At 42.6% G+C, this 26096-nt stretch overlaps 1 protein-coding gene across 1 annotated transcript in view; it reads right to left on the bottom strand.

The window, feature by feature from the left end:
• Positions 1 to 26096, bottom strand: part of LOC137435727 (intermembrane lipid transfer protein VPS13C) — a 124935-nt gene that overhangs the window by 47685 nt on the left and 51154 nt on the right. Inside the window, exons 12-23 of the mRNA XM_078785117.1 lie at positions 24286 to 24441; positions 22993 to 23269; positions 20933 to 21129; positions 16484 to 16602; positions 16053 to 16350; positions 13824 to 13996; positions 13320 to 13551; positions 7174 to 7281; positions 4793 to 4942; positions 3516 to 3644; positions 3114 to 3247; positions 2901 to 3027 (exon numbers count right to left, since the gene is read on the bottom strand). Coding sequence (XP_078641243.1) covers positions 2901 to 3027; positions 3114 to 3247; positions 3516 to 3644; positions 4793 to 4942; positions 7174 to 7281; positions 13320 to 13551; positions 13824 to 13996; positions 16053 to 16350; positions 16484 to 16602; positions 20933 to 21129; positions 22993 to 23269; positions 24286 to 24441 — 2100 coding nt within the window. The remainder of the gene's footprint in view (positions 1 to 2900; positions 3028 to 3113; positions 3248 to 3515; positions 3645 to 4792; positions 4943 to 7173; positions 7282 to 13319; positions 13552 to 13823; positions 13997 to 16052; positions 16351 to 16483; positions 16603 to 20932; positions 21130 to 22992; positions 23270 to 24285; positions 24442 to 26096) is intronic.

Below are 26096 nucleotides of genomic sequence, written 5' to 3'. Positions count from 1 at the left end.
TCAAGCGCTACTTTGGTCCTGAGCTGCTGGTTTCCTTGCGGTTCAAACCCAGTGGAGGGCTGTCTCCCCATTGGTCGGCCCTGTCTCCAAACGATTCTCATTGGGCGAGTCCAGCTGCTTCTCCAGTGATGTCCTCGACCAGGGTGTGCGGGTCTGTGCTATTGTGTGCTTCATGCGTTTATGTTGGAATCCTGCACTGGCCAGCACTACGAGGTCATGTTTCTTTTGGATTTGATTTGTATGGTGGTTTTGTAATGTTGTGCACGATGTCGAGTGTGATGTTTGGGTGTTGCAAAGGTGTGAAGGGAGAGGGAGAGATAGGGAGAGGGAGATAAGAAGAGAGGGAAAGACAGCGAAGGTTTCGATGGAGGAGAATCACAGAAAGGTTAAAACCTTTCTCCACAAACACAACTCATTCCCTTTCCACTGATACAAGAGGAGAGGTAATTTAGTGAGATAAAATTACTGCAGATATAACTAAACTAGGGTTCCCCTATGTGTTATATGCGTCTCCCCAGGGTCTTTCAAAAACTGTACCATCACGTTCTTTCTTTCTTTTTTCGCACAAGCACAGATGTTAATATACTTCTGCAGTCAAACACTAGCTTGTTAGTGTTAGAATTTGAACACCTGGATCGTGATGAGGGTTGGGGTTCCAGGTTAAAATCCCATATACCTCATGTTTGTCCATTGTCTATTAATATCTTTGTAACTTGAGTAAAAGGACACCAAAATGATATAACAGCTTATACTTTCACAATCCTTCTGCACGTTTGCCACTGATTACGTGCATGACAACTAATCACAGCGTACTATATCAACACATGACTGTACTATGGAGGATTGCATTTCTACATATAAGATGCGATTCTATCACATGTTGTTTGCATTTTGTACCCGGTTTTCCCAAAGTTTCCATAATTAGTGTCGGGTAACGCAGAGTCACTGAGAGAGAGAGATAGAGAGAGAGAGATAGAGAGAGATAGAGAGAGAGATAGAGAGAGAGATAGAGAGAGAGCTAGAGAGAGATAGAGAGAGATAGAGAGAGAGATAGAGAGAGATAGAGAGAGATAGAGAGAGAGATAGAGAGAGATAGAGAGAGATAGAGAGAGATAGAGAGAGATAGAGAGAGATAGAGAGAGATATCGAGATATCGAGATATCGAGATATAGAGATATAGAGATATAGAGAGAGAGATAGAGAGAGAGATAGAGAGAGAGAGAGAGAGAGAGAGAGAGAGAGAGAGAGAGAGAGATAGAGATAGAGATAGAGATAGAGATAGAGAGAGAGAGAGAGAGGGGGGGCAAGGGGGAGGAGAAATGGGAGGGAAGGGGTGTGCATGGAGGGGGGAGAGAGGGGGAGGCGTGGGGTAAAGGGAGGGGAGAGAGAGCAGTGGGGAGACAGACAGGGGTGTGGGAGAGACAGAGAGTGTTAGGGGAGAGACAGAGAGTGTTAGGGGAGAGACAGAGAGGGGTGTGGGAGAGACAAAGTGTTAGGGAGAGACAGAGAGGGGTGGGGGAGAGACAGAGGTGTGGGGAGAGACAGAGAGGGGTGGGGGAGAGGCAGAAAGGGGTGGGGGGAAACAAAGAGGGGTGGGGGAGAGACTGAGAGGGGTGGAGGAGAGACATGAAAAATCAGCTTTTGATTCCCACCAACCCATTTTCCATCACCTTCAACTTGCCACATATGCATTGTTAATCCCATTTGTGTGAACACCATGGGGCCGGCACCACAGGTCTCTCTCAAAATACCGTCCGTCGCTAGGAAATTCCATCCGTCACTTCACTGAATATGGAGAAGGATGGATCTTCTTCATCATTTTAAGTTTTTTGGCATTTTCAGAGCCGTGCAAGCTCTATATACGCCATTTGCCCAGACATAAAAGTGGTGAAAACAGAGCCTTTAGTTAATCTATAGCTGAGTTTCTCTGTAATGCTTTCCGAGTTTGAAGAAAACGAATTATCAGAAGCATTCTATGTATATCAGAGATTGAATAAAATGTTTTTCGTTAAGTTTGAAGAAGATCTGGGTAGTGTATGTTGCCAAAAACGCAAAGAATAATTAAATTTATGTTCTTTTTTATGTTGATGTTTTGGCAATCTTATGAGAAGTTGAGTTTCTCTATCATGCTTTGAAGAAGAATAATAAGCACTAATGCTTTGTTCATGCTGTTTCTCTCTATTCTGTTTGTTTACAATAACAGTAATGAAATTATGACAAATGGGAATAAAGCTGAACTTGAAACATTTTCAACTTAAAAAAACACCCTCTCCTATGGAGGTGTGAATGAAAACGACAGTGCAGAAGGAGGACAACATCCTTGCTTAAATAAATACACTTAGTAATAAGAATCACTAATGTTCTTCAATTTATAGATTTCACTCCAAATTCTGATACTTAAGTGTATGGGATCCGATTCTCAAATCCGAATCCAGATTTTGATTATATGCTATAATTAGTCCGTGAGAGTAGATGGTGTTTCCAAGCCAAGGCAAGATTCAATAGGTTGAAAAAAATGGCGGCTTAAGAACCCAGTGGTGTCACAGAGGGCTGACCAAGATGGCAGAAGGCTTACCTTATTTTGCTAAGGCTTATTTGGGTTTTTTATGAGCACCCCATTAATCAAATTCAAAAAGGGTGTTTTAACAAACACACATAAACCCAGTTTTCATTCATACACCCCCTTGGAGTTCGAGAAGTATGCATGCAAAGTTTGGGGCCGTGAGGTTTAATGGTTTTGGAGTTATGGATGACACACAGAAAGAAAAAAAAAAAAACACGCGCACACACACACACACACACACACACACACACACACACACACACACACACACACACACACACACACACTTTTATTATTATGGATACTACACATATATCTGCTTTGTCAGGCTTCATACCTTCAAAGGATCGAGCTCCAGTGTTTTGTCTTCACAGCTCAAACTGAGACGCCGATCCTTGCAAGGTTCATCCCATGTATAAAAAACAGCCTGCTCGGGAAGTAGCCATCTTTGCCCGTCACAGCCTCTACACACATGTACAAACATCTGCTGTTATACTTGCCCATTACCATAAAAAAGTGTATGTTACACTGTTTTGGACATTACACTTACAATTGATGGTACTCCAGAGCTCTTCCAGTCATATGATTGATCAGAAGAAGGGGTGCAGTTTCAGGCTGTAGGTCTGAAAAATTGATGACCGCAGAATTTTCTATGACTGTGATGGCAACGTGCACACCACTTGGCTGGAGAGGCATACACAGTGAATACATCCAGAAAATTAATATGGATAATTTCATAAATCAATCCACTCAAATGATGTGTGCATTATAAATGGTAGATAAAATATATACGTATTTAAATACTGGCTGAGACTCATGGAACAGAATAACGACAGTGGCTTACATCAGGAGAGAACTTATGAATTAAAACAGAAAAATATATTTATATATCAAAACAGTGTTATTTAACCAATCAATTAATGAGAATATACTGTACTTGATGTATGCTTACTTTTTCAGGCAGACGCAGCACGGTGCCACCGTCTGGGCGACTAAAATTAAATGCTTTGGATGAAGAGTTCGTGCCCATCTTTCTCACACGTAGTTGTTTCAAATTGCCTACTGGCCAAAACCCAGAGAGCTGCAAAAATAAAAGAAAAAAAGATTTGCATCATAATCATAGGAGGGCAGGCATGAACAAGTCCTGCTGCAATGGCCTTCAAAAGATGCTTTTATAAGAATGATATCTGAAGGCTGAGATGACAAAAGCATGTGTGTTAAGCACGTCATGTTCCTCAAAAAATAAATAAAGAAATAAAAAAAACTAGAACGCCACTCAGTAGAGCGCATACTCCTGCCGTGGGTGGCCGCTGTGAGCCCTATCTTCCAATGGTAAAAAATCCTTCAAGAAATTCCTCGATCCGGAATATTATCCTGAGCTTCACCAAAAACTAATCAATTCTTCCTTATCCCAAGGGCAATCATCCCACCAACTTTCATCCAAATGCGTTCAGAACTTTTCCAGATATCTTGTTCACGAACACACACACACGAACACACACACGAACACACACACGAACACACACACACACACACACACACACACACACACACACACACACACACACACACACACACACACACACACACACACACACGAATGCATTACTCGCTGGCGGGAGTAATGAAAGATGTCTTGCAGGGCATGATACTTGCAAAAACCACCCCAACCCCCAAAAGTTGCTATAGATACATCAAATTGTCCTTTTCATTAAGATTTAAATTGACGACTTTCATCAAAGCTCAGTTCAATCGGATGACAATTGATTATTTTTCAGATGAAAATTGATGATTTTAGAAGTTTGACCTTGAGTTGACCTTTGACCTCAAAAATCGTTGGTTTCCCAATTTAGTGACTATATACAAATTATATTCAATTTCAAGTCAATCGGATGGGAAATGTCAATTTTTGTTTTGCAATTTGACCTCAAGATTATCATTGACCTTTGACTTCGAAATCAATAGGCTTCTTCATTATGACCAACTGTACCATATGGTGAAGTTTCGTGAAGATCAGTTTAAAATTGTGACCTATAGGCGATTGACAAACAGACAGACAGACAGACAGAATAACAACACCAAACGATATACTTGAAAAATTAATGAATCAAAAGAATTAGGGTCGTGGACAGCGTGCCACTGTTTAATAATAAATAAAAAAATAAAAAAATTGTGCGACAATTTATTCGACAAAATTTCATTGTGCTGTAATGCACACCGCAGAAGCACCTCATTCGGTGCAAGGTAAATCCAAGCGTCTCGTGTACCCTCCTCCAAGACCTCCAGCTCCAATGACGACTTGTTTATGAACACGAAGAAAGGTGTGAAGGTGACTATCTTCGTGAGACTCCAGCTACTCATCTGAATCTTCACTCCAACCTGGTGGTACACAAGACAATTAACTTACTGTAATCAGACAGTAACATTCACATACACAACTCGAAAGAGCAATCAGAGATTGCAGACCCTCACCAAGACTTGTTTTGTGTGGTGTACTCTGTGTGGCAAATAAATTAAAGGTTTTACTAAATGAAAAGTAGCTTGATTGAAAATTAAATGTCTAAAATCTAAATGGTCGAAATTGAAAGGGTAAAGGTCTGCAAAGAGTAAAGGCCTGCAAAGAGTAAAGGTCTGCAAAGAGTAAAGGTCTGCAAAGAGTAAAGGTCTGCCAAGAGTAAAGGTCTGCAAAGAGTAAAGGTCTGCAAAGAGTAAAGGTCTGCAAAGAGTAAAGGTCTGCAAAGAGTAAAGGTCTGCAAAGAGTAAAGGTCTGCAAAGAGTAAAGGTCTGCAAAGAGTAAAGGTCTGCAAAGAGTAAAGGTCTGCAAAGGGTAAAGGTCTGCAAAGAGTAAAGGTCTGCAAAGAGTAAAGGTCTGCAAAGAGTAAAGGTCTGCAAAGGGTAAAGGTCTGCAAAGAGTAAAGGTCTGCAAAGAGTAAAGGTCTGCCAAGAGTAAAGGTCTGCAAAGAGTAAAGGTCTGCAAAGAGTAAACGTCTGCAAAGAGTAAACGTCTGCAAAGAGTAAACGTCTGCAAAGAGTAAACGTCTGCAAAGAGTAAAGGTCTGCAAAGAGTAAAGGTCTGCAAAGAGTAAAGGTCTGCAAAGAGTAAAGGTCTGCAAAGAGTAAAGGTCTGCAAAGAGTAAAGGTCTGCAAGGAGTAAAGGTCTGCAAAGAGTAAAGGTCTGCAAAGAGTAAAGGTCTGAAAGTTAAAAAAGTTAAAAAGTGTAAATAAAGGTTAAATGGTGTAAAGATCTAAAGTGTCTGAAAAGGTCCAAAGGGTCTAAAGGGTGCATTTAATCAAACCAGAATCAAAATTCAATTTATGTCACGTCAGTCCTTTGGGACTGCCACTGGTAACATATAACCCAGTGTTACCTGGCGCATGGTCGGGTTGTCGGTGACTAAACCGACACCCCTCACTGGTTTTGCTAGTGGGGAAGGTGACTGACACCCTGCCAGGACCAAAACAACACCTGGCAAAGGGCGGATGAGCTCCCGTAGGGAGCCAATGGCCTTCCGGTAAGAAGATGGTGTCTCCTAAAAAACACCCATCCAGTGTGGACCGGTTCAAGTCATACCAAAGACTTTTAAAATGGTACGTGCTGCTTCCTTGCTTGAAAAGGATAGAACATGGACAATCCCCATCAGATGACATCCATGGGGAGGAGGAAATTCCTCTTAAGGAAATGCCTCACTGAGTACAGTGAGAAAAGCAGCGCCATTGTTATGACGTCACTGGTACCCAGAGTATCCCGGGAAGTGACGGTAGTGACGGCACTTCCCCCAAGGTCAGTGGCTGTGTTAAGTGTTTGTCTCGTTAGTGTGTGTGTGTGTGTGTGTGCGTGTGTGTGCGTGTGCGCGCGCGTGTGTGTCAGCTCTATTACGAGCCTTAGCCCAAGTATAAAAATAAATAAATAACGGAAGACCAAATACTGCATTGGAGGCATCAGAAGGAACGTGCATAAGCAAAGACTAAATATGGCGTCATCAGGAGGAACTTGGATAGGATTCGGGTTTCAGCCGCTACTCCTCTATCCTCAAACCCATCCAGGCACAGCCAAGTGAGCCTTACAGAACAATTTTAGCAATCACATTCACTTCTACCTTGACAAATTTATAAAGAAAGAGAAATAAAGAGCAAGAGAGGTAAAAGATCGGAAAAGTAAGAATTAGAATGAATAAAGAAATGTGAAAGGAACAAAGAACAAAGATGTCAGGAAGAACCCGGATAGATAGATTTCATCAGTTACTCCCCAGGCTCAAATGCAGCAACACGTACAAACTACCAGAGGTCCGTTACTAGGGAAGCACTAAAGGGTCGGAATTGTCTAAAGGAATCTAAAGGGTCTTAAAATGTCGAAAAAGGGTCCAAAGGTCAAAGTGATCTAAAGAGTATTAAAAGGTCTGAAAGGTGTGAAGATCTGAAGGTCTAAACTCTAAAAGGTCTGAAAAATGTCTGAAGGGTTAGACCTCAATGACAGGCTCAAGCATTTATGACAGGCTTTTAACAAAAATCGTTAAATTTTTGTTTACATTCATGGCTTTTTGCAAACTACAGATTCCACAGTGAAATGAGAGAAAAATTCCTCGTTGCTTTCATTGGTTTGATCCTCTCACCTGAAGGTCCACATGCTGGCTGACCTTGCAGTACAAACACCCCGCACTACCCACTGTGTCCAGAGAGAAGTCTCCAGAAAAACTGCTGTTGCCAACGCTCACCTTCATCTACAATAACCACCAGCAGAGTGGAGTAGAAATCACAAATCATTCTCCCATGAAGCAGATCGTTCGAAAAACACTAGTGAAGTCAAGTAATTAATGAGGAGGAAAATGAGAACAATGCTAATTCAATAAAAACACAAAACCTATTAATGATGTTTATCTTACTATAATTCACCAAATGTCCGTCCGTCCATCTGTCTGACTGTCTGTCTGTCTGTTCGAAGGTACCGCAAAAACAGCTGAACCGATCGCAACGATATTTTGGGTGGGTATTCCTAGGACAACCCTGGAGTAAAATAGGCTACATTGTTTTTCCAATTTTCCAATTTTCCAGTTTTTCCAAACACGATGGAATAATATTTACCGATATGAACAGTGATGTGGCTTTTGTTGAAATTCTACTTACCAGGAGAGAGTAGATCGACTCCTGACAAACTCTTCCTATATAAACGTGCGGTTCCGAAGTAACATGGCAGCTCAGCGTGTGCAAAGCGACTGAGAAACAGGTGTAGCGGCTGCTTCCGTGTTACAGATTCGGCGCGCACTCTTCACACATAAACGTGCGACTGAGAAAGACGTGTAGCGGCTGCTTCCGTTTTGCAGAATTCAATCTTTTTTCAAAATGGGCGCCATGTACTGTTTAGATTTTGATGATTTGCGTGTGATATGATTCAACGGATGTTTATATGAATCGTTTAAAATAAAAAAAAAGCCTTCAATTTCTGATATTTTGCCTTTTCATTTGGGCTTCCCAATTGAAGCCCCACCCTTAGGGCAGGTACCGTTGCTAGTAAAATTAATGGCAAATGGGTCGGTTATCATACATTTCACTTTACAATGTTTGCACCCAACCATACAACTGCTATTTTGAAATGATGTTCTGAAGGGAGCAGAGAGCGTTCAACAAAGGAGCATAAAAGTCCTTCCAATAGCATTTGTGGATGCAACAGGTGTATTTACAGATAGAAACAATTTCGCTTGTACCTCCTTTGGCAAACATGATGTTGGCTTAGCAGTTAGGGTGCCGGCTTGGGATCCTAGGATCCTGTAGTTCGAATCCCGGTTGATCGCTGAATTAACGCCAGGGGGGTTGACTCATCCTGTCATCTTTCCGAGGTCGGCAAATTGAGTATCAGCTCACTGGTAATTCCTTGTGTGTCGCAAGAGGAGACTAACAGGGTTGGCGGCAGGAAGGGCATCCGGCCATAAAACATTGCTTCAAAAAGGGGACCAAGGTGCCCGAAAAAGGCAAACCTCTGCTCTGCAGGGAAAAATGGCCTCTAAAGGTGGTTCTTCTCCTTTGGCAAACATGCTGCAAGCACCAGTGATCAATGGCCCATACTTCTGCTGATACAATGTCCTCTTTCTTCAACCTTACAGTGATGCCACAGCAGTGTTTCGTTTTTTTTTTAAATCGTCTAATTGCCTGCCAGGCTGGCAGGATGGCCTAGAGGTACATACAATCGCCTCTAAGCTGTCGATCCTGGGTTCGAATCTCAACCCAGCTATAAATTCTCATTATGGTGTTTCACTCAAATTCATCAATGTGTTTTAATGAATAATTATAAAGTGGCAGAGAGCGGATTTTGTCCATCCCGAGGATGGACGTTAAACTGGATCCCATCGGTTGGCATTAATTGGTGGACATTAAAGATCCCACAATGTGCTTCGCGAAGAGCAGGCAAGCTATCACCGACACCATGAACAAATTACAAATTCCTGCCCTAATTACTGCTGGGAAGGGAATGGCAAACTACTTATTATAATAATAATAATAATACATTTATTTTATATAGCGCTTTTCAAGAAGCCCAAAGACGCTTTGACAGAGTACAAAAAACAAGTGCAAAAAGACAAAAATCAATAGGTAAATAATCAAAGCAAAAGGAAGGAGAAGGAGAAGAGATAGTCAGGGGTTAAATGCTGTGGGTTAAATGTTAAATGCAGTGTTGAACAGGTCCTAACATAATCCTTGCCAAGAAACTGCATTGGCAGTACCGACGCTCTCTAACAGTCTTACCTGCAGTCTTGCCACAATCTCAAACCAATATTGGATTTGCTTTGATAACCTGCACCTGATCAAGCTTGTGGAGATGCTTCTTTGGCATTGTAGCTCTTCCACGAGCCTTGATCTCTGTTTAAAAAAAAAAAAAAAGTTAAAAATATATTTATATACAAATAAAAATACGACGGTGGGGGAGAGACAGAAAAATATCTTTGTTTTTTCGTCTACAGAATCGAGGCTCGTGTAAGAGCTAACACATTGAACATGAAAACATGCACAGACACATAAAACATACAATGAAGGAAGTGGGAGACAAGAGGGGGAGAGAGGGAAGCACACAAGCACAACAACAGAAGAGAACAGGGACGTCGGTAGATCTGTGGAAGGGGGAGGGCTGGGGGAGGAGGGAGGGGTACACGTTATAAAGCAAATAAACACCTTCAGCTATTTCAGGAAAGAAGTTGAGGATTTAAAGAGGCGGATTTGGTGTGTTTTAATGGGGGTAGAAAAGATCAAGGTTTTGGATGGGGGAAGATAAGAGATGGTGGTGAACAGCTGTTTTAAAGACCTGGAGGGAGGAGTGGGATTGAAGAGAGTGTGGGAGTTTGTTCCAGAGGCAGGAGAAAAGAGGAGTGAAGGTGAGCAGAGAGTCTTGATTTTGGCAGTTTCACCATAAGAGTGTTGCTGGCAGATCTTGTGTCCTCCAGGAATATTTAGGGGACAGAGCACAGACAGAGCTGGGGGAGCAAGGCTGGAGAGGAGTCGGTAGCAGACAGAAAGACCACCAACCTGCCTACGGTGAGTGAGAGAAAGGCCCTCACAATCGGCTTCATCGCGGGAGATTCCACTGATTCTGAATGCTTTGGTTTCAACAGCGTGAAGCCGAGCTAGGTGTGAGGCAGGAGCACCAGCCCAGAGGGGAGAACAGTATTCAATTGAGCTGCAGTTGAAAGCTTTGTATGTGGTGAGGAGCTCAGAAGTCTCCAGAAAGGACTTCGCACGACGGAGGATGCCCAGTCGGCGACTGGCTTTGGAGGCCAGCTTGGAAATGTGGTTTTCCCAGGAAAGATAATGGCAGATAGTGAGACCCAAAAGCTTGAGTGACAGAACTTCTTGGAGAGGATGGTTCAGAAAGAAGATGGGAGGGTTGTCCCGTCGGTCTTTTCGGAGAGACATAGTGAGAGTGTGAGATTTGTCAGGATTGAAAGACATGTTCCACTTGTTTGCCCAGTCTGTGATTTTGTCCAGGTCTGCAGAGAGTGAGGAGGCTGCAGACAGCCGATCTGAGGGATGAGGTAAGGAGCGGCAGAGAGTAGAGTCATCAGCAAAGAGATAGAGAGAATTTTCCAGAGAGTCGGAGAGATCATTGATGAAGACCAGAAAAAGCACAGGGCCCAGAACACTTCCTTGGGGAACTCCAGCCTGAACAGGAAGGGGAGATGAGAGAAATCCATTCAGGGCCGCACGTTGACTGCAACCATAAAGGAAGTATGCAAGCCATGCATGGAGATTTCCATGGATACCATCCGAGGAGAGTTTGGTGAGCAGGGCGGGGAGCCAGACCGCATCGAAGGCACGAGATATGTCAAGGGAGACAGCTCTGATTCCCTGTTTTGGCATTGAGGACCTCCATACATTGTTGAGACAGCAGAAGCAGCATGTCCAGAGTATAATTACCTGGTCTAACTCCAAATTGATGATCCGAGATAAAGCCATTGGAGAAGAGGAAGGATTTGATGTCAAAAGCGATGATCGATTCCATGCCCTTCCTGATTATTGGGAGCAGGCTGACTGGTCTGTCGTTGCAAGGATCTGTTTTTGCACCTTTCTTGTGCAAAGCAAGATCTGAGGCTGATTTCCTCAGATCAGATGATGTTGGCTGATTTCCAAGCAGATGGCAGATGACCTTGAGCAAAAGAGAGGGTGAAGAGAATCGAGAGAGCGTGAGATGGAGCGGTAGAGCAGGATTTTAGGACCCGTGGGCTGATGCCGTCTGGTCCAGTTGCAGAATCAACGTCAAGGTTTGACAGAAACTTCTCCACCTTGTCAGGAGAGAAGGATAAGTGTGCTTTGTGTTTATTATTACAAGTGTGTTTATTATAAGTCATAACTAATAGTGTGCTTTGGTCTTCAAGAAAGTCGCAGCCATTCTCCCATGCCATTGGCTCAAATTTGGAGATTGTGGTCCTGCTTGTTCGAGATTTAGGCAGAGGACGCACCAAACGATTAGTTCCTATGTGACGCAACTCGACGGTCGTAGGGGTAACAGTGGAAAGTTGCAGTGGCCACGATGCACTCGGCCACACCACCAGATGCCAAAAGACTGGCCTTTGTGGGTTCTGCCAATAAAACCAAGACTGCAAGCAATGATTGGTCCCCCTGGCACGTATCAAAAGTACAACAGGGGAAGAATGAAATGGCACAGGCAAAATCTCGCTGAAACAAGCTTCTTGCAATTTTGGCAGTTTTGCTAATCAGTCAGGGGGGAGGAGGGGCAAAGTGAGAATTGACGTCAAATAATAAAGAGGAAGGTGTGGATTCGGCAGTTGCTTCTGCAGCATGAAGGCCTTAGTTCTAGAAATAAAATTTGCATAAACTTTGGACGTAATCTTACTATAATTCACCAAATGTCCGTCCGTCTGTCCGTTTGCAGGTACTGCAAAAACAGCTGAACTGATCGCAATGACATTTTGGGTGGGTATTCCTGGGACCCCTTGGAGTAAAATAGGGTATATTGTTTTTCCAATTTTTTCCCAATTTTCCAGTTTTTCCAAACACTAAGGAATAATATTTACCGATATGAACAGTGATGTGGCTTTTGTTGAAATTCTACAAATACTGTTTAGATTTTGATGAGAATTATGAACCTGCCGCGAATGCGGAAGTGGACAGATTACGGCCATGCGCCGCGGGTTTGATAACATCCCAATACAGCCGTCATTCAATCGTAATGTTAAATCGTTAAACGTTAATCGTGTTAATCGTTTTGTTAAAGTATCAATTGATGATTGGAACTGAGTGAATGCAAGTACGATTTTGAATTCGTAATTGTATTCATCTACCCGTGAGGAACTTCACATCAGGATTTTAAATATTTGTTTATGTCACGAATGTTGTTAAAAGTTTATTATATAAATGTATATTTGTGATTGGAGTTATGCTGTTTGGAATGAAAAAAAGAGATATCGAGTTCAAGTGAATGACGAAATGCAGTGACGGTTTCTACTTTCTAAACGTGAAATTCGCGGATCGCCATATGCAGATTTGCCATTGACTGGGAATGGAACACACGTACCCGTTTGTTTGCGAACGGGTACGTTTTTCATGGAAGTCCTTCACGAACTTGCTGTCCATGTCTGACGTGCGACTGAAGGTGCTACAGGAATGTGGAATTTATTGGTTTCATGCTTTAGCATTCGACGTTTCTGCATTGTCTGTTTGCTCCTGGCCTCCCACTCATGCGTAGCACGGGTACCTCACTAGTATCATAAAAATCAGGTTTTACCTGTTAGAGCTGAAACAGATAATTCTCACTTTCTTCAGTCTATACGTTTGCCATTTGTTTCAGGAAGAAGGCATGGGGCAGTGCTACTCTCTGATTGGCTCAAGATGAGCATGTTTGTCCAGTCATGCCGTGAGGGTGCCAATACCAACCGACGAATATCAACTACGACCAACCAAGATTGAACAAGTTAAATCGGTCTGACAGGGCACGACACAACGTAACACAAGTTTACACGACGGACCATCCACACAAAAAGATTTTCTATGACAAGACTGTTGAGTTGGGTGGTGTCACAAGAAATCAGTTGGTGTAGCTCAGGATTTAGGTGTGATGTGGCTGGCATTCGTTTTCACATCAGTTTCTTGTGTTGGTGTTCATGTTTTGCTCAGTTTCAGCTCACCATGCTGGCCCCCATGGTCCAGCCTTATTTTTTTTTACTTTGCTGCATTGAGAGAGAACATTCTCCAAGCACAAGCATTCTACACCATCTGTGTGACGTTAATCCTACTGCAAACGTTTACATCAGCAAACCTTGTTTTTACTGAACAGGCCACGTGGCTGGTGTGTGTAGAGAATAGGATCTCGACCTCCCGATGGATGGCGAAACAGCAGTGAGCTGTCAGGCCGGTACTGCAGCAAGCGTCCAGTCTTATTCACAAGCCAGTAGGGCGCATACAGAGTCAACATAAGTTGGTCGTCCCTCCGACTGCTGTGCAGTGCCAATGTCACCGACTCAATGGCCCGTCTCTCACCACATCCATCCCTGGGATTCACAAAAGGAATAAGGAATGCATCAACAAATCTTAACACAGAGATAACACATTCATAATTATTTATATTATTACACAATAGCGAGTGATAACACTGCCAAATGAAAGATCTTTGAACTTTGAACTTCATAGGCTCTTTCTACATAAGCAACATCTCAGCAGTCCATGTATCCAAATTAATTAGCAATCATATTTGTACTTTGATCATTAAATGAGATTTTAAAACTCTGTCAGAGATGAAAGCAAGAAAGAGACCATCACATACCCCAGGAAGGTGATGGTCAGGTATTCGGGAGGATTAGCATTCAGGTCGAGTTTCCCCCTCCAAGAACGTCCCTGATATCTCTTCAGGGTTAATTCTGCCCGCAAACTCGTGGCTCCCGCTTGCATGAGATCCACAGCATGGCCAGACTCCAGGACTTGGGACTCTGAAACTCCCTGAATGCAACACAGGATATACCAGATAAACTACGTGGTATCCTACTGTGGATGCAAAACCTTAAGATACTACAAGGCACAACCGACACTCCACAATTGCTCTACATCGTTTGTTGTAATTTTCACTTCAAAAATTCATGTCAGCATAGGGGTAAAAACAAACAAACATATAGCGCTTTATTCATGCCTTTAAATCATCATCTCCAGCCTAATCCTGATTTGTGTCTTCATCTCTGCCCTTGGAATCATTAAATACAACTATTTTTGTAAAGTGTGTGGAGGGACGAAGGTGACAAACTCCTTCACATCAGTACTCTTCCCCACGTCTTTCGACCCGCCTGGTGTTAATACGCATGCAGGGGTTTGAGTTCAAAACCCTGGGATCTTAAGCCAGCCTCCTTAACCTTTCAGCCAACACCAGGCATCGCTTAATTCCAATCAGCAAAGTCATCGAATCCATCATTGCAGTTCACATAAAATCATTCCATTTCTCCAACAGCCTCATCTCAGATCATCAATTTGAATTGAGACCTGGTCACTCTACCTTGGCCTTGCTGCTTCTACCCTCCCAACAATGGGCAGAAGTCCTCAATCTCAGACAAGAGATCAGGGCCTTTTCTCTGTATATATCTCAAGCATTTGAGACAGTGTAGGGGGCCTGTCTTGATCTCCAAACTCTCTGCTTATGGCATGCACGACCACGCACCTCCTCTCATGGCTTCCTGATTTCAGTGTGTAGCTCTTAATGGTATCCTCTCATCGTCTCTCTGTCAAGGCTGGAGTGCAACAAAGCAGTGTCTTGGGCCCAGTCCTGTTCCTAATCTTCATCAATAATCTGATTCCCTGGCAAATGCTGCTGATATTTTCGCCGATAGTTCCACCCTTTGCCATATTATTTCCCATCCTTCAGACAGGCATGCAGCATCCTTTTCCCTCTCTGCAGACCTTTATAGAATCTGGAGCTGGTCCAACACTTGGAATATGTCTTTTAACCCCAACAAATCCCACACACTGACATTGTCTCTCTGAAAAGACTGTCTGGAAAACCTTCCATCTAAATCCTAACTAAATCACTTGAAGAGGTTAAGCCACTCAAACCTTTGGGCCTCATCATCAGCCATTATCTTTCAGGGGAAGACCATGTTTCCAAGATGGCATACAGAGCCAGCTGCTGAATCAGCATCCGTCATCATGCAAGGTCTTTCTTTGGCCAATTTGAACTTTTGACAATCTACAAAGCCTTCTACACAGCTTGATGGAGTATTGCTCTCCTCTTTGGGCTGGTGCCAAGACCTCACACCGTACCCTTCTTAATACTGTGGAAAGCATGGCCCTCAAAATCATTGCGACCTCCTGCGACTAAGCTGAGGTCTAGACCCGTTACTTTTGCTTCACAGACAGGTTGGTGGCCTCTCTGTATTATACCGCATCTTTTTTGGTCTTGCACCCTTGCCCTCTCTTAGCCCTGTCCCTCTCAGGTTTACACAGGGCATACATTGTTTGCCAGTAACCCTCTTTTCAGTAAACTCCCAAAATCCAGGCTCACTACTCACATCCACTCATTTGTTTCTCTTTTTTCTCATCTGTGGAACCAACTTTCCGAGTGTCCAGCCCCATTTTTAACGCCAGGGATTCTACACAGTTGTTCACCACTATCTCAGGTCACCCCTCCACTCATACAGGTGATCCCTTATGTACAAGCCAGCCATTCCCTACCCCTCCCGTTTTCCAGGTTATTGTGATTTTCTTCCCCTTTCTCTCACCTCTTCATTTTAGTTGGCTTGTTCCTTTTCTGTTTTATCCCCGCTTTCTCCTTCCTCTTCTTGCTGTTTCAGCTAGTGTGTGGCTTTTTAAACCAATGTGGCCTTCTCACCACCACCCGCCCTTTATCTCATTCTCACTCACCTCCACTCTCCTGTTTCTGCCTTTCCATTTTGTTACATTCCATTCTGTTCTAGCTCTTCCACAAGCCTCAACGATAAAAAAGCAATATTTCTGAAAGCCCATTGAGGATAATATATGACTAAAAGCATATAACGCATCCCTCCACTTTCACCTCCAACAAGCACGAGATGGGGTATGGCAAGACGTTCCGAAGGCGCATTGTGGAGGAAAGATGAAGGGTATGGATGGCACACCCCGTGATGGAACAATCCACAAAGCTGGCCGTGTCAGGCTGAGCCCTGACTGACAGCCAAAGGGGTTTGTTTCCAGGTCGCGTAGATGGGCAGTAGACCACCCACCAGATGCCACTCTTGCCTGCCTCAAACACCTTTTGCACAGCACTCTCGCCCCAAACGTAAGTTGTGCTGGTCTCATATTCATCAGAATCAGGAGCCAAGTACAGTTTCTGACTGAGAATTAAGAACAATGTGTTGGAGTCAGGGCGCCTCGTAATAAGACTCGCAAGCCACAAATGAATAAAAAGCAAAGTAAATGGCTCAATGGAGCAATGATTAAGTAAAAAAAATAAGAATAAAGCATCACCTGGCATAAATGAGTGGTACACAGAATTCTCCAGTTGATGGGACAATACCAATGGTCTCGTACATGGCAGTACCTGTCCTGTGGAGTAGCTTGAAACTTTGACCACAATGGTTAATTACCTGTTAGCAAGAGAAACGTCATCAGAAGCTTGTCTCATGTGCTGAATACATATATATATATATATATGTATATATATATATATATATATATATATATATATATACACATGTATATGTATATTAATGCATTGAATCATCATGCATCATGCTTCATAATGGTGAAAACACAAGATAATCAAAAATGAGCTCTCAAAGAACTAAAAGTATCTCAAGAGATGAGCAGCAATAGGTTGAAGTTCAGAAAGTGTTTCAGAAGAAAGCCAGGGTGAAAACGAAAACTAGATACATTGACATTGGCAGACAGTTAAGAATTAGAAGCTGAGACAATAAGGTTTTGCTTTTGAAGAGCAGTAGATACAGTGCATTCAGAAAGTATTCAGACCCCTTCACTTTTTTCACATTTTGTTATGTTGCAGCCTTATGCTGAAATCGTTTAAATTCATTTTTTTCCCTCATCAATCTACACTTAATACCCCATAATGATGAAGAGAAAACAGGATTTTAGAAAGTTTTGCAAATTTATTAAAAAGAAAACACTGAAATATCACATTTGCAGAAGTATTCAGACCCTTAACTCAGTACTTAGTTGAAGCACCTTTGGCAGCGATTACAGCCTCGAGTCTTCTTGGGTGTGACGAGACAAGCTTTGCACACCTGTATTTGGGGATTTTCTGCCATTCTTCTCTGCAGATCCTCTCAAGCTCTGTCAGGTTGGATGGGGCCCGTCAGTGGACAGCCATTTTCAGGTCTCTCCAGAGATGTTCGATTGGGTTCAAGTCAGGGCTCTGGCTCGGCCACTCAAGGACCTTCACAGAGTTGTCCCTCCTGCGATGTCTTGGCTGTGTGCTTATGGTCATTGTCCTGATGGAAGGTGAACCTTCAGCCCAGTCTGAGGTCCTGAGCGCTCTGTTTCAGGTTTTCATCAAGGATATCTCTGTACTTTGCTCCGTTCATTGTTCCCTCAACCCTGACCAGTCCCCCAGTCCCTGCTGCTGAAAACACCCCCACAGCATGATGCTGCCACCACCATGCTTCACCGTTGGGATGGTATTGGGCAGGTGATGAGCGGTGCCTGGTTTCCTCCAGACATGACACTTAGAATTGAGGCCAAACAGTTCAATCTTGGTTTCATTAGACCACAGAATCTTGTTTCTCACAGTCTGAGAGTCCTTTAGGTGCTTTTTTGGCAAACTCAAAGCACGCTTTCATGTGTCTTTCACTCAGGAGAGGCTTCCGTATGGCCACTCTGCTATAAAGCCCAGATTCTTGGAGTGTTGCAGTGATGGTTGTCTTTCTGGGAGTTTCTCCCATCTCCACACAGGATCTCTGGAGCTCAGCCAGTGACCATCGGGTTCTTGGTCACCTTTTACACCAAGGTCCTTCTCCCCCGATTGCTCAGTTTGGCTGGACGGCCAGCTCTAGGAAGAGTCCTGGTTGTTCCAAACTTCTTCCATTTAAGAATTATGGAGGCCGCTGCACTCTTGGGAACCTTCAATGCAGAATAATTTTTTTTGTAGGCTTCCCCACATCTGTGCCTCGACACAATCCTGTCTCTGAGCTCTGCAGGCAGTTCCTTCGACCTCATGGCTTGGTTTTTGCTCCGATATGCATTGTCAGCTGTGAGACCTTATATAGACAGGTGTGTGCCTTTCCAAATCATGTCCAATCAATTGAATTTACCACAGGTGGACTCCAATCAAGGTGCAGAAACATCTCAAAGATGATCAAGAGAAATGGGAGACACCCGAGCTAAATTTCAAGTGTCATAGTAAAGGGTCTGAATACTTATGTCAATGTGATATTTCAGTTTTTTCTTTTCAATAAATTTGCAAAACTTTCTAAAATCCTGTTTTCTCTTTGTCATTATGGGGTATTGAGTGTAGATTGATGAGGGGAAAAATGAATTTAAACGATTATCAGCATAAGGCTGCAACATAACAAAATGTGAAAAAAGTGAAGGGGTCTGAATACTTTCTGAATGCACTGTACATTTTCAAATTCTATTTCTGACATGCATTAGCGATCGTGGCAGGGCAGGGACTCGGTAGCAAAGCCTCGGCTAGGATCTGGCTCGGTAATTCTGGCAAAAAATTACTGGATCCTGGATTGATTTGGCATTCGGATAAGTTTAGATAAGATAAGTCCGCTCACTTCCACTTCCGGGTCCCTCGAGCAAGGAGGCTTGCTTCCATCTCTCCACGACATCGAAGTTTGAGTATTTTCCCATTCGTGTCCGTCGAATTTCCACTTGTTATTGTATTGCGTATGTGTTATTGTGCGTTTCCAGTTAGTTTTGGTTTTGTAATTATTGCAAACTTATGTGTAATTAGTCGTTTTTTGTTCGCACCTCGTGCGCGGCCTGGTCTATCTACGTTTGCAAGATAGCAAGAGGAACGAAAGAATGAAGGTGAGCAGAGTCTTGATTTTGGAAGTTTCACCAGAAGGTATTCAATCCCTTTGCTATGACAGTCCAAATTGAGCTTATGTGCATCCAATTTCCTTTGATCATCCTTGAGATGTCGCTGCAAATTGATTGGAGTCCACCTTTGGCCAATTCAATTGATTGGACACGGTTTAGAAAGAAATACACCTTTCTATATAAAGTTTCACCGCTGACAGTGTATATCAGAGCAGAAACTTTACCATGAAGTCCAAAGAACTGTCCGTAAAACTCTGAGATATAATTGTGAGGAGGCATAGATCTGGGGAACGGTATAAAACAATTTGCAGTGTTGAAAGTTCCCAAGAGCACAGTGAGCTCCATCATTAGGAAATGGAAAGAATTTTGAACGACCCAGACTCTTCCTAGAGCTGGCTGTCCGACCAAACTGAGCCATCGGGCAAGAAGGACCTTGGTCAGGGAAGTCACCAATAACTCAATGACCACTTGGACAGAACTACAGAGTTACTTTGCTGAGATGGGAGAACCTGCTGAAAGGACAACAGTCTCTGCAGCACTTCACAAATCTAGTCTTTATGGGAGAGTGGCCAGACGGAAGCCACTCCTGAAAAAAAAGGCACATGACAGCATGCCTGGAGTTTTCAAAAAGACACATGGAAGACTGAGAATGAATGAATGAATGAATGATAGTTTTAAGGCCATTTTCCCCGCTAGAGCGGGGGTTAGCCTTGCGGGCCCCATGACAATCATGGTTCCCTGTTTGAGGCAATGTTTTTATGGCCGGATGCCCTTCCTGACGCCAACCCTTGGTCACGCTCTTATGAAGCGCAGGGATTCGGGGTACACACTGTGATCATTCATCCCAGCAAGCTGGTACTCAATTTGCCGACCTCGGAAGGATGACAGGCTGAGTCAACCCCCCTGGCGTTAATTCAGCGATCGACCGGGATTCGAACATGGAAGACTGAGAACATGAGGCAAATGATTCTGTGGTCTGATGAGACGAAAATTTAACTCTTTGGCCTGAATACAAAGCGGAAACCAAGCACAGCTCATGGCCCATCTAACACCATCCCTACTGTGGAAGCATGGTGGCGGCAGCATCATGCTTTGGGGATGCTTTTCAGCTGCAGGGCCTGGGAGACTTGTAATGACAGAGGGAACAATGAATAGAGCTGAATACAGGCAAATCCTTGAGGCGAACATGCTTCAGAGTGCAAAGGACCTTATACTGCGGAGAAGATTTACATTCCAACAGGATAATGACCCCAAGCATACAGCCAAAGCAACACTGGAATGGCTTCAGAACAAGAATGTGAATGTCCTTGAGTGGCCCAGCCAAAGCCCAGACTTGAATCCCATTGGGAATCTGTGAAAGACTTGAAGATTGCTGTTCACTGACACTCCTCATCCAACTTGACAGAGCTTTAGCAAATCTGCAAGGAAGAATGGGAGAAACTCCTCAAATCCAGATGTGCAAAGCTGATATAGACATACCCAAGAAGACTCAAAGCTATAACCGCTGCCAATGGTGCTTCTACGAAGTATTGACTCAGGGGGTTGAATACTTATGTAAATTAGATATTTCATTTTCAATTACTTTGTAAAATTTTCTAAAGAAAGAAAATCCACTCTGCCATTATGGGGTATATTATGTGTAGATCAGTGACAAAAAAAAAAACCTCAATTCAATTCATTTTAAATTCAGGCTGTAACACAACAAAATGGGGGAAAAGTCAAGGGGTGTCAATACTTTCTGAAGACACTGTACATTTTCAACAGTCAGGCAATATCAAGATATTACATATATACCACATGGGCATGGATGCATTCACAGCATTAAAATACAAATATATTTTATAATTTTGATCCTTAAGCCACTTTGCAACAAAATCAGCGCAAATAATTATATTAATGAGCCAGGCAAACCTGAAGCAATGAACGTATGGTGATGTACCGCACACCATCTTGACTCTCGATGTTACACACAAGCATCGTCCGATGCTGGGACCTGTCCTCTGGCTCTCCACCACCAGATGAGGTGCTATATTTTGGGTACACAGAGTACACTCGGGATCCCAGCCTCCCGAGCGGAACTCCTTCAACCTTCGAATACCCTGCCGGAGCTGAGAGTGTGCGGCATGCATTAGGCTTTTACCAATGCTTTACAAGATAGTAACATCATCATAACGTTGTATAGAAGTGGATATGAGCCAACGCTTAGTTTAACAATGCAGGGTTTTTACCAATGTAAGCTTCCATTTACTCACTGGACTCGTTTCTAAGCAACTCCTCTGACGTATTACACTATCTGTTTTGTTTCCCATGCAACTTCCTTTCTCTTGTGTTGTCTAACCTAGCTTTGTGTTTGCAAGATGACTACCCACAGCTTCCTTCAACTAAAATGTCTGTTGGCACACTGTCTGAAACATCACAATACCTATTAGGTATGAATGTATGCCACCATCAATATATCTAAAGGTGCAGGACAAATATTCAGGTTGGACTGGTGGTTCTTCCTCTGGGTGCCGAGCGCTCGTTGGGATATCAGACCAAAATCGCATAAATTGCACTATATTGTTTTCCCAATTTGGTTGATTGGATAGTTCAGAAGCAATGGAATAACATTAGCGCCGTCTTGTCTGGATTTGATTCCTAAACAGACTACAAGTTCTCACCCTGGTGTTTCACAGGTGGGCGATTACATTGACAAGTACACCGTCCATTGTGTGGTCGTTAAGCTGGGTACCAATTTGCTAGCATTTGCTGATGGACGTTATAGATTCCACAGAAACTCTCCGTTGCCCTCTCCACCCACCCCGAAATTGAAGAGATTATTTGCACCGTCTAAACTACAAATCCCTAACCTACTCTAAAGGGGCTGTACTACATCATCAGCTCACAGCCACCTTTAGCATCTGTTTAAACGTGTTCAGACATCAACAAAACAAGCTGACACCACATTTACAAGGATTTCATTCTGTCATGTCCAATAAAGCTGGATTAATAACCAAGAACATATTACATCTCAACAACAAGACACGAGATTGAATTTATAAAGGAGGTCATTATGCCGACAGAACTTATACCATTCTATAGGGTTTTACTCGTGCCAAAACTTGAAATCAATTGACTACAAGGAAGGTGGTAAAAGAAATGTAGAAAAGGAGAGTACCGTAAAATGGGGGGAATAGGGACAGCAAGGTGAATAGGGACACAAACTGAAAAAAAGTTCGGAAAATGTTTTCGCTGAAAATTGATAACCATACTGATTTGTTGATATTTGGGTTGAAAGTGTTCTCTTGTTTTTTTAAAAAGCAACTTATAGTCCCTATTAACCCCTTATATGGGTTAAATAGGAATAAATATTTTTTATTCTGTCCCTTTAACCCTTTATTCTGTCCCCCCCCCCCAAAAAAAAAAAAAAAAAAAAATAGGATTTTTATGGCTGTCCCTATTCACCCCGTTTTACAGGTGAATAGGGACAGTCACTAATACAAAATAATAATAATCAAGAAACAATCCTGAGTTTCCAACGTATTGCTAAATTGATAGCTCAGATGGATGCACATAATATGCACCCATAATATAAACCACGGTGCCAATGAAAAAAAAAAGAGATAAAAAGTTTCTCCAAACTGTCCCTATTTCTTGATTGTTATTTTTTTGTATTAGTGACTGTCCCTATTCACCCGTAAAACGGGGTGAATAGGGACAGCCATAAAAATCCTATTTATTCCTATTTAACCCATATATGGGGTTAATAGGGACTATAAGTTGCTTTTTAAAATAACAAGAGAATACTTTCAACCAAAATATCAACAAATCAGTATGGTTATCAATTTTCAGCGAAAAAAGTTTCCGAACTTTTTTTCAGTTCGTGTCCCTATTCACCTTGCTGTCCCTATTCACCCCATTTCACGGTACCAGTATGCCATGTACATGAAGTGTTAATGAGAGAAATGTGCAGAACCACATGTGATGCTCACTGAATGAAAGTGAAAACAAAGTGCTTTCCTGGCGAAGCAGTACAGATGTATGACCAAGTGCTTCGGCTTTTGAGAAATCGAGCTCTACACGTTCTCCAGCACTCAACTCTATGACTGGTTGATGAATGACCTTTTTCCCATAGCGTTTGTGCGATTGAAAGATACAAATATCTGCTCCCAGTGCAAGATTGATGGCGATTCCTAAAGCATTGGTCACCACCAGTGGAGAGCAATCTTTGCCAAATGTTCCTCCTCCCTTTGCTGCCTCGGAAAAGGCCTGGTGTGCAAAACAAAAAGAAAAATCTAATATCAGTTTTTAATCTAAGAAATTATTAGGCATTTCGAAGATAAAGTTGCTTTTGTCTTCTTCCAAATAAACTTTTACAAACACATAATCACGTTATAAATAAGAAAATGCAAGCTTTATCTGTTCTCAAAACTGATCTCAAATGCAAGAGCAATATGGATGGAACCAATGATCGAAATATGCTAACTGCTGTGGGAAGCAAGGAGAAGTTTAGTTTCAGTGGTTTTAACCCTTCCTCTTGCGCTGATGGAGAAATAATGCCGAAAACATCAGCTTATCCTGGTTCCCCACAAGAGATAGCATACATGCATAAATGTTCTATCCATTCCATTCACTGATCTACCTGCCTGCCAACACAGAACAAAACTATAAAGCATCTGAAAATGTAAAGCACATCCGCATCCATTTGTATTCAGATGTCTTCTTCTTCTTCTTCTTCTTCTTCTTCTTCTTCTTCGGTATGCTCAAAATAACGAAAACAGTTTAAAAATTTTTGGGATTTTATGCAGCCCTGACCTTCAGATATATATATATATTAAAAAATCAGCTTCTTGCTTCTAAATGAGCTTTTAATATGATATTTAAAACACAAACTCACTGTGGGATTGTAAAGTGATCACTGCAAATAAATCGTTCGACAATGGCAGTTTGAATTGCGAGATCGTGAGGAAATCGGTTAATGGCACCTTTTGACGGGAAGCATCGTCCACCATAACAAAATGGACCATTCCCAGACCTCTCCGAAAGTCTTGCGAATGCTTCCGGATGTTGTTACATCGTCCAATTGTCAAAAACCCAGGAAACTTTCCAACTTTAATCGGTATTTTAGTAATTTTCATCTGTTTTACCGAACATATTTTTAATTACCCACGTTTTTTCATTTTCCATGGTAGCGTGGGGACCCTGATCTCATGATGGTCATATCCCATTCACAATTCCATTAAGCCAAGCCCTCTATTTGTGTTTTTCCAAAGTATTTGTACCACCTTGAGCAGTGTTGTCATGACCTCAAGGCCACGAGTGGTCACGGTCAGATTCAAGCTGTCTTCAGAAGACACAGTCATCTCTGTTAATGCCAGAGGAGGAGCAGGCTCATCACCAGGTATGGCTTGAGGACCCACCAGACCTCCAGTTTGGCACAGCTGCATGAAGCACAGGAGCAAAGAAATATTGGTGACCACAAGCAGTCCAACATCACAATCCAAATCTGCACTTCTGTATATACACAAACGTAAATTACCAAACAAGCAAAGAACAGTTGAATATATTTAAACCTTATTTTAATTAAATGAGCATCGTTTATAAATCTCAGGAATTTGGACATGACCTTCCATGTGAAGCGAGACAAAACAACAACAACAACAACAACAACAGGCATTTTAAGGCCATTTTCCCTGCTACAGTGGGGGTTAGCCTTGCGGTCCCCATGACAATCTTCTCCATTTTGCCCTATTTTCTGCATCTCCACTTGTTAACCCCCTTGCCCGCATTTCTTCTTCCACCATCTTTAGCCAAGTCTTTCTCGGTCTTCCCCGTCCTCTACTTCCTTCTACATTCATTTCCATCACTCTTCTCAACCAGTCACTTTCATCCTTCCTCAACACATGACCAAACCATCTCAACCTGTTTCTCTTCACAGCATCCATTACAGGCTCTATTCCCATCATCTTTCGCAATTCATCATTTGTCTTCCTCTCTCTCAACGATATTCCACACATCCACCGAACCATTCGCATTTCCACCCTTTCCAGCCTTCGTTGCTGCTCTACGTTCATTACCCAGGTCTCGCTCCCATAAATCATAACACTTCTCACACATGCAGCATAAACCTTTCCCTTCAGCTTCAACGACACTCCCCTCCTCGTCGCACACCACTCAGTTCCCGAAACTTCTTCCATGCACATCTCTCGAGCAACCGTTGCCGAGTCTAATCCACCTTCTCCATTCAGCATGTCTCCGAAGTAGCAAAATGTTTTCACACCTTCCAGCTTCACGCCGTGTCCAAGATCCAACTCAACATTTCCTCCATCTGCAGCTCCCTCTGTGCACACCTTACACTTGAATGTAGCTGCCACACTGGTTAATGACCCTCTCAAACCACTACATTTTTGATGATGAACCCACTCTGCACACATTGTACATTGAATGGAGTTCACTCCGACACCCTTCCTGCACACAGCACACGGCCACTTCCCAGTTCTTTCCACCTCACCACATGCTTTACCACTTGCCATCACCTTCCTTTTTCCGATATTCACCTTCAGACCTTTTGTCTTCATGTGAAGCTAGAAACAACCAAAATTTACAAAGGAGCTTGCAACCAAGGCTGAGGATAATGACACACACATACATAAACATTGATATAAAAGGGAAATGATGATAGGAGGTAGAGCAAATGCAAGATGGAATGACGAATCCATAAGTACAGGGAATGTGGCACATAAGAGACAGGCAGATAAAAAACGCTGGCATGCTATGGTGGAGGCCAGGACATATCAGGATGATGATGATGATGATCATGATACTGATGATCGGAGAGTGAAGAGAGTAATATCAGATTTGGACAGACTATCAGAATTGAAAAAACAAACAAACAAACAAAAAAAAACCGGTGAAATCAGAGAAGACTTTATTTTCCATTTAAAAATTCTCATCCAGCTTTCACAACCCCACAATGGTCCCTTGCCTTCATCCACCAACGAATTCACTCTATATCAATATTCAAATAGCTTACATCAACTATATTGCTCCTTGAATTGAAGGTTTAGTAGAAAAGAAAAAAAAACTTGCGTCTTCT

This window comes from Myxine glutinosa, chromosome 9, assembly GCF_964187855.1.
Source record: "Myxine glutinosa chromosome 9, kmMyxGlut1.1, whole genome shotgun sequence".
Taxonomy (NCBI): domain Eukaryota; kingdom Metazoa; phylum Chordata; class Myxini; order Myxiniformes; family Myxinidae; genus Myxine; species Myxine glutinosa.
The sequence above is the reverse complement of the archived record's forward strand: the minus strand, read 5'-3'. Positions and strand labels throughout refer to the sequence as shown.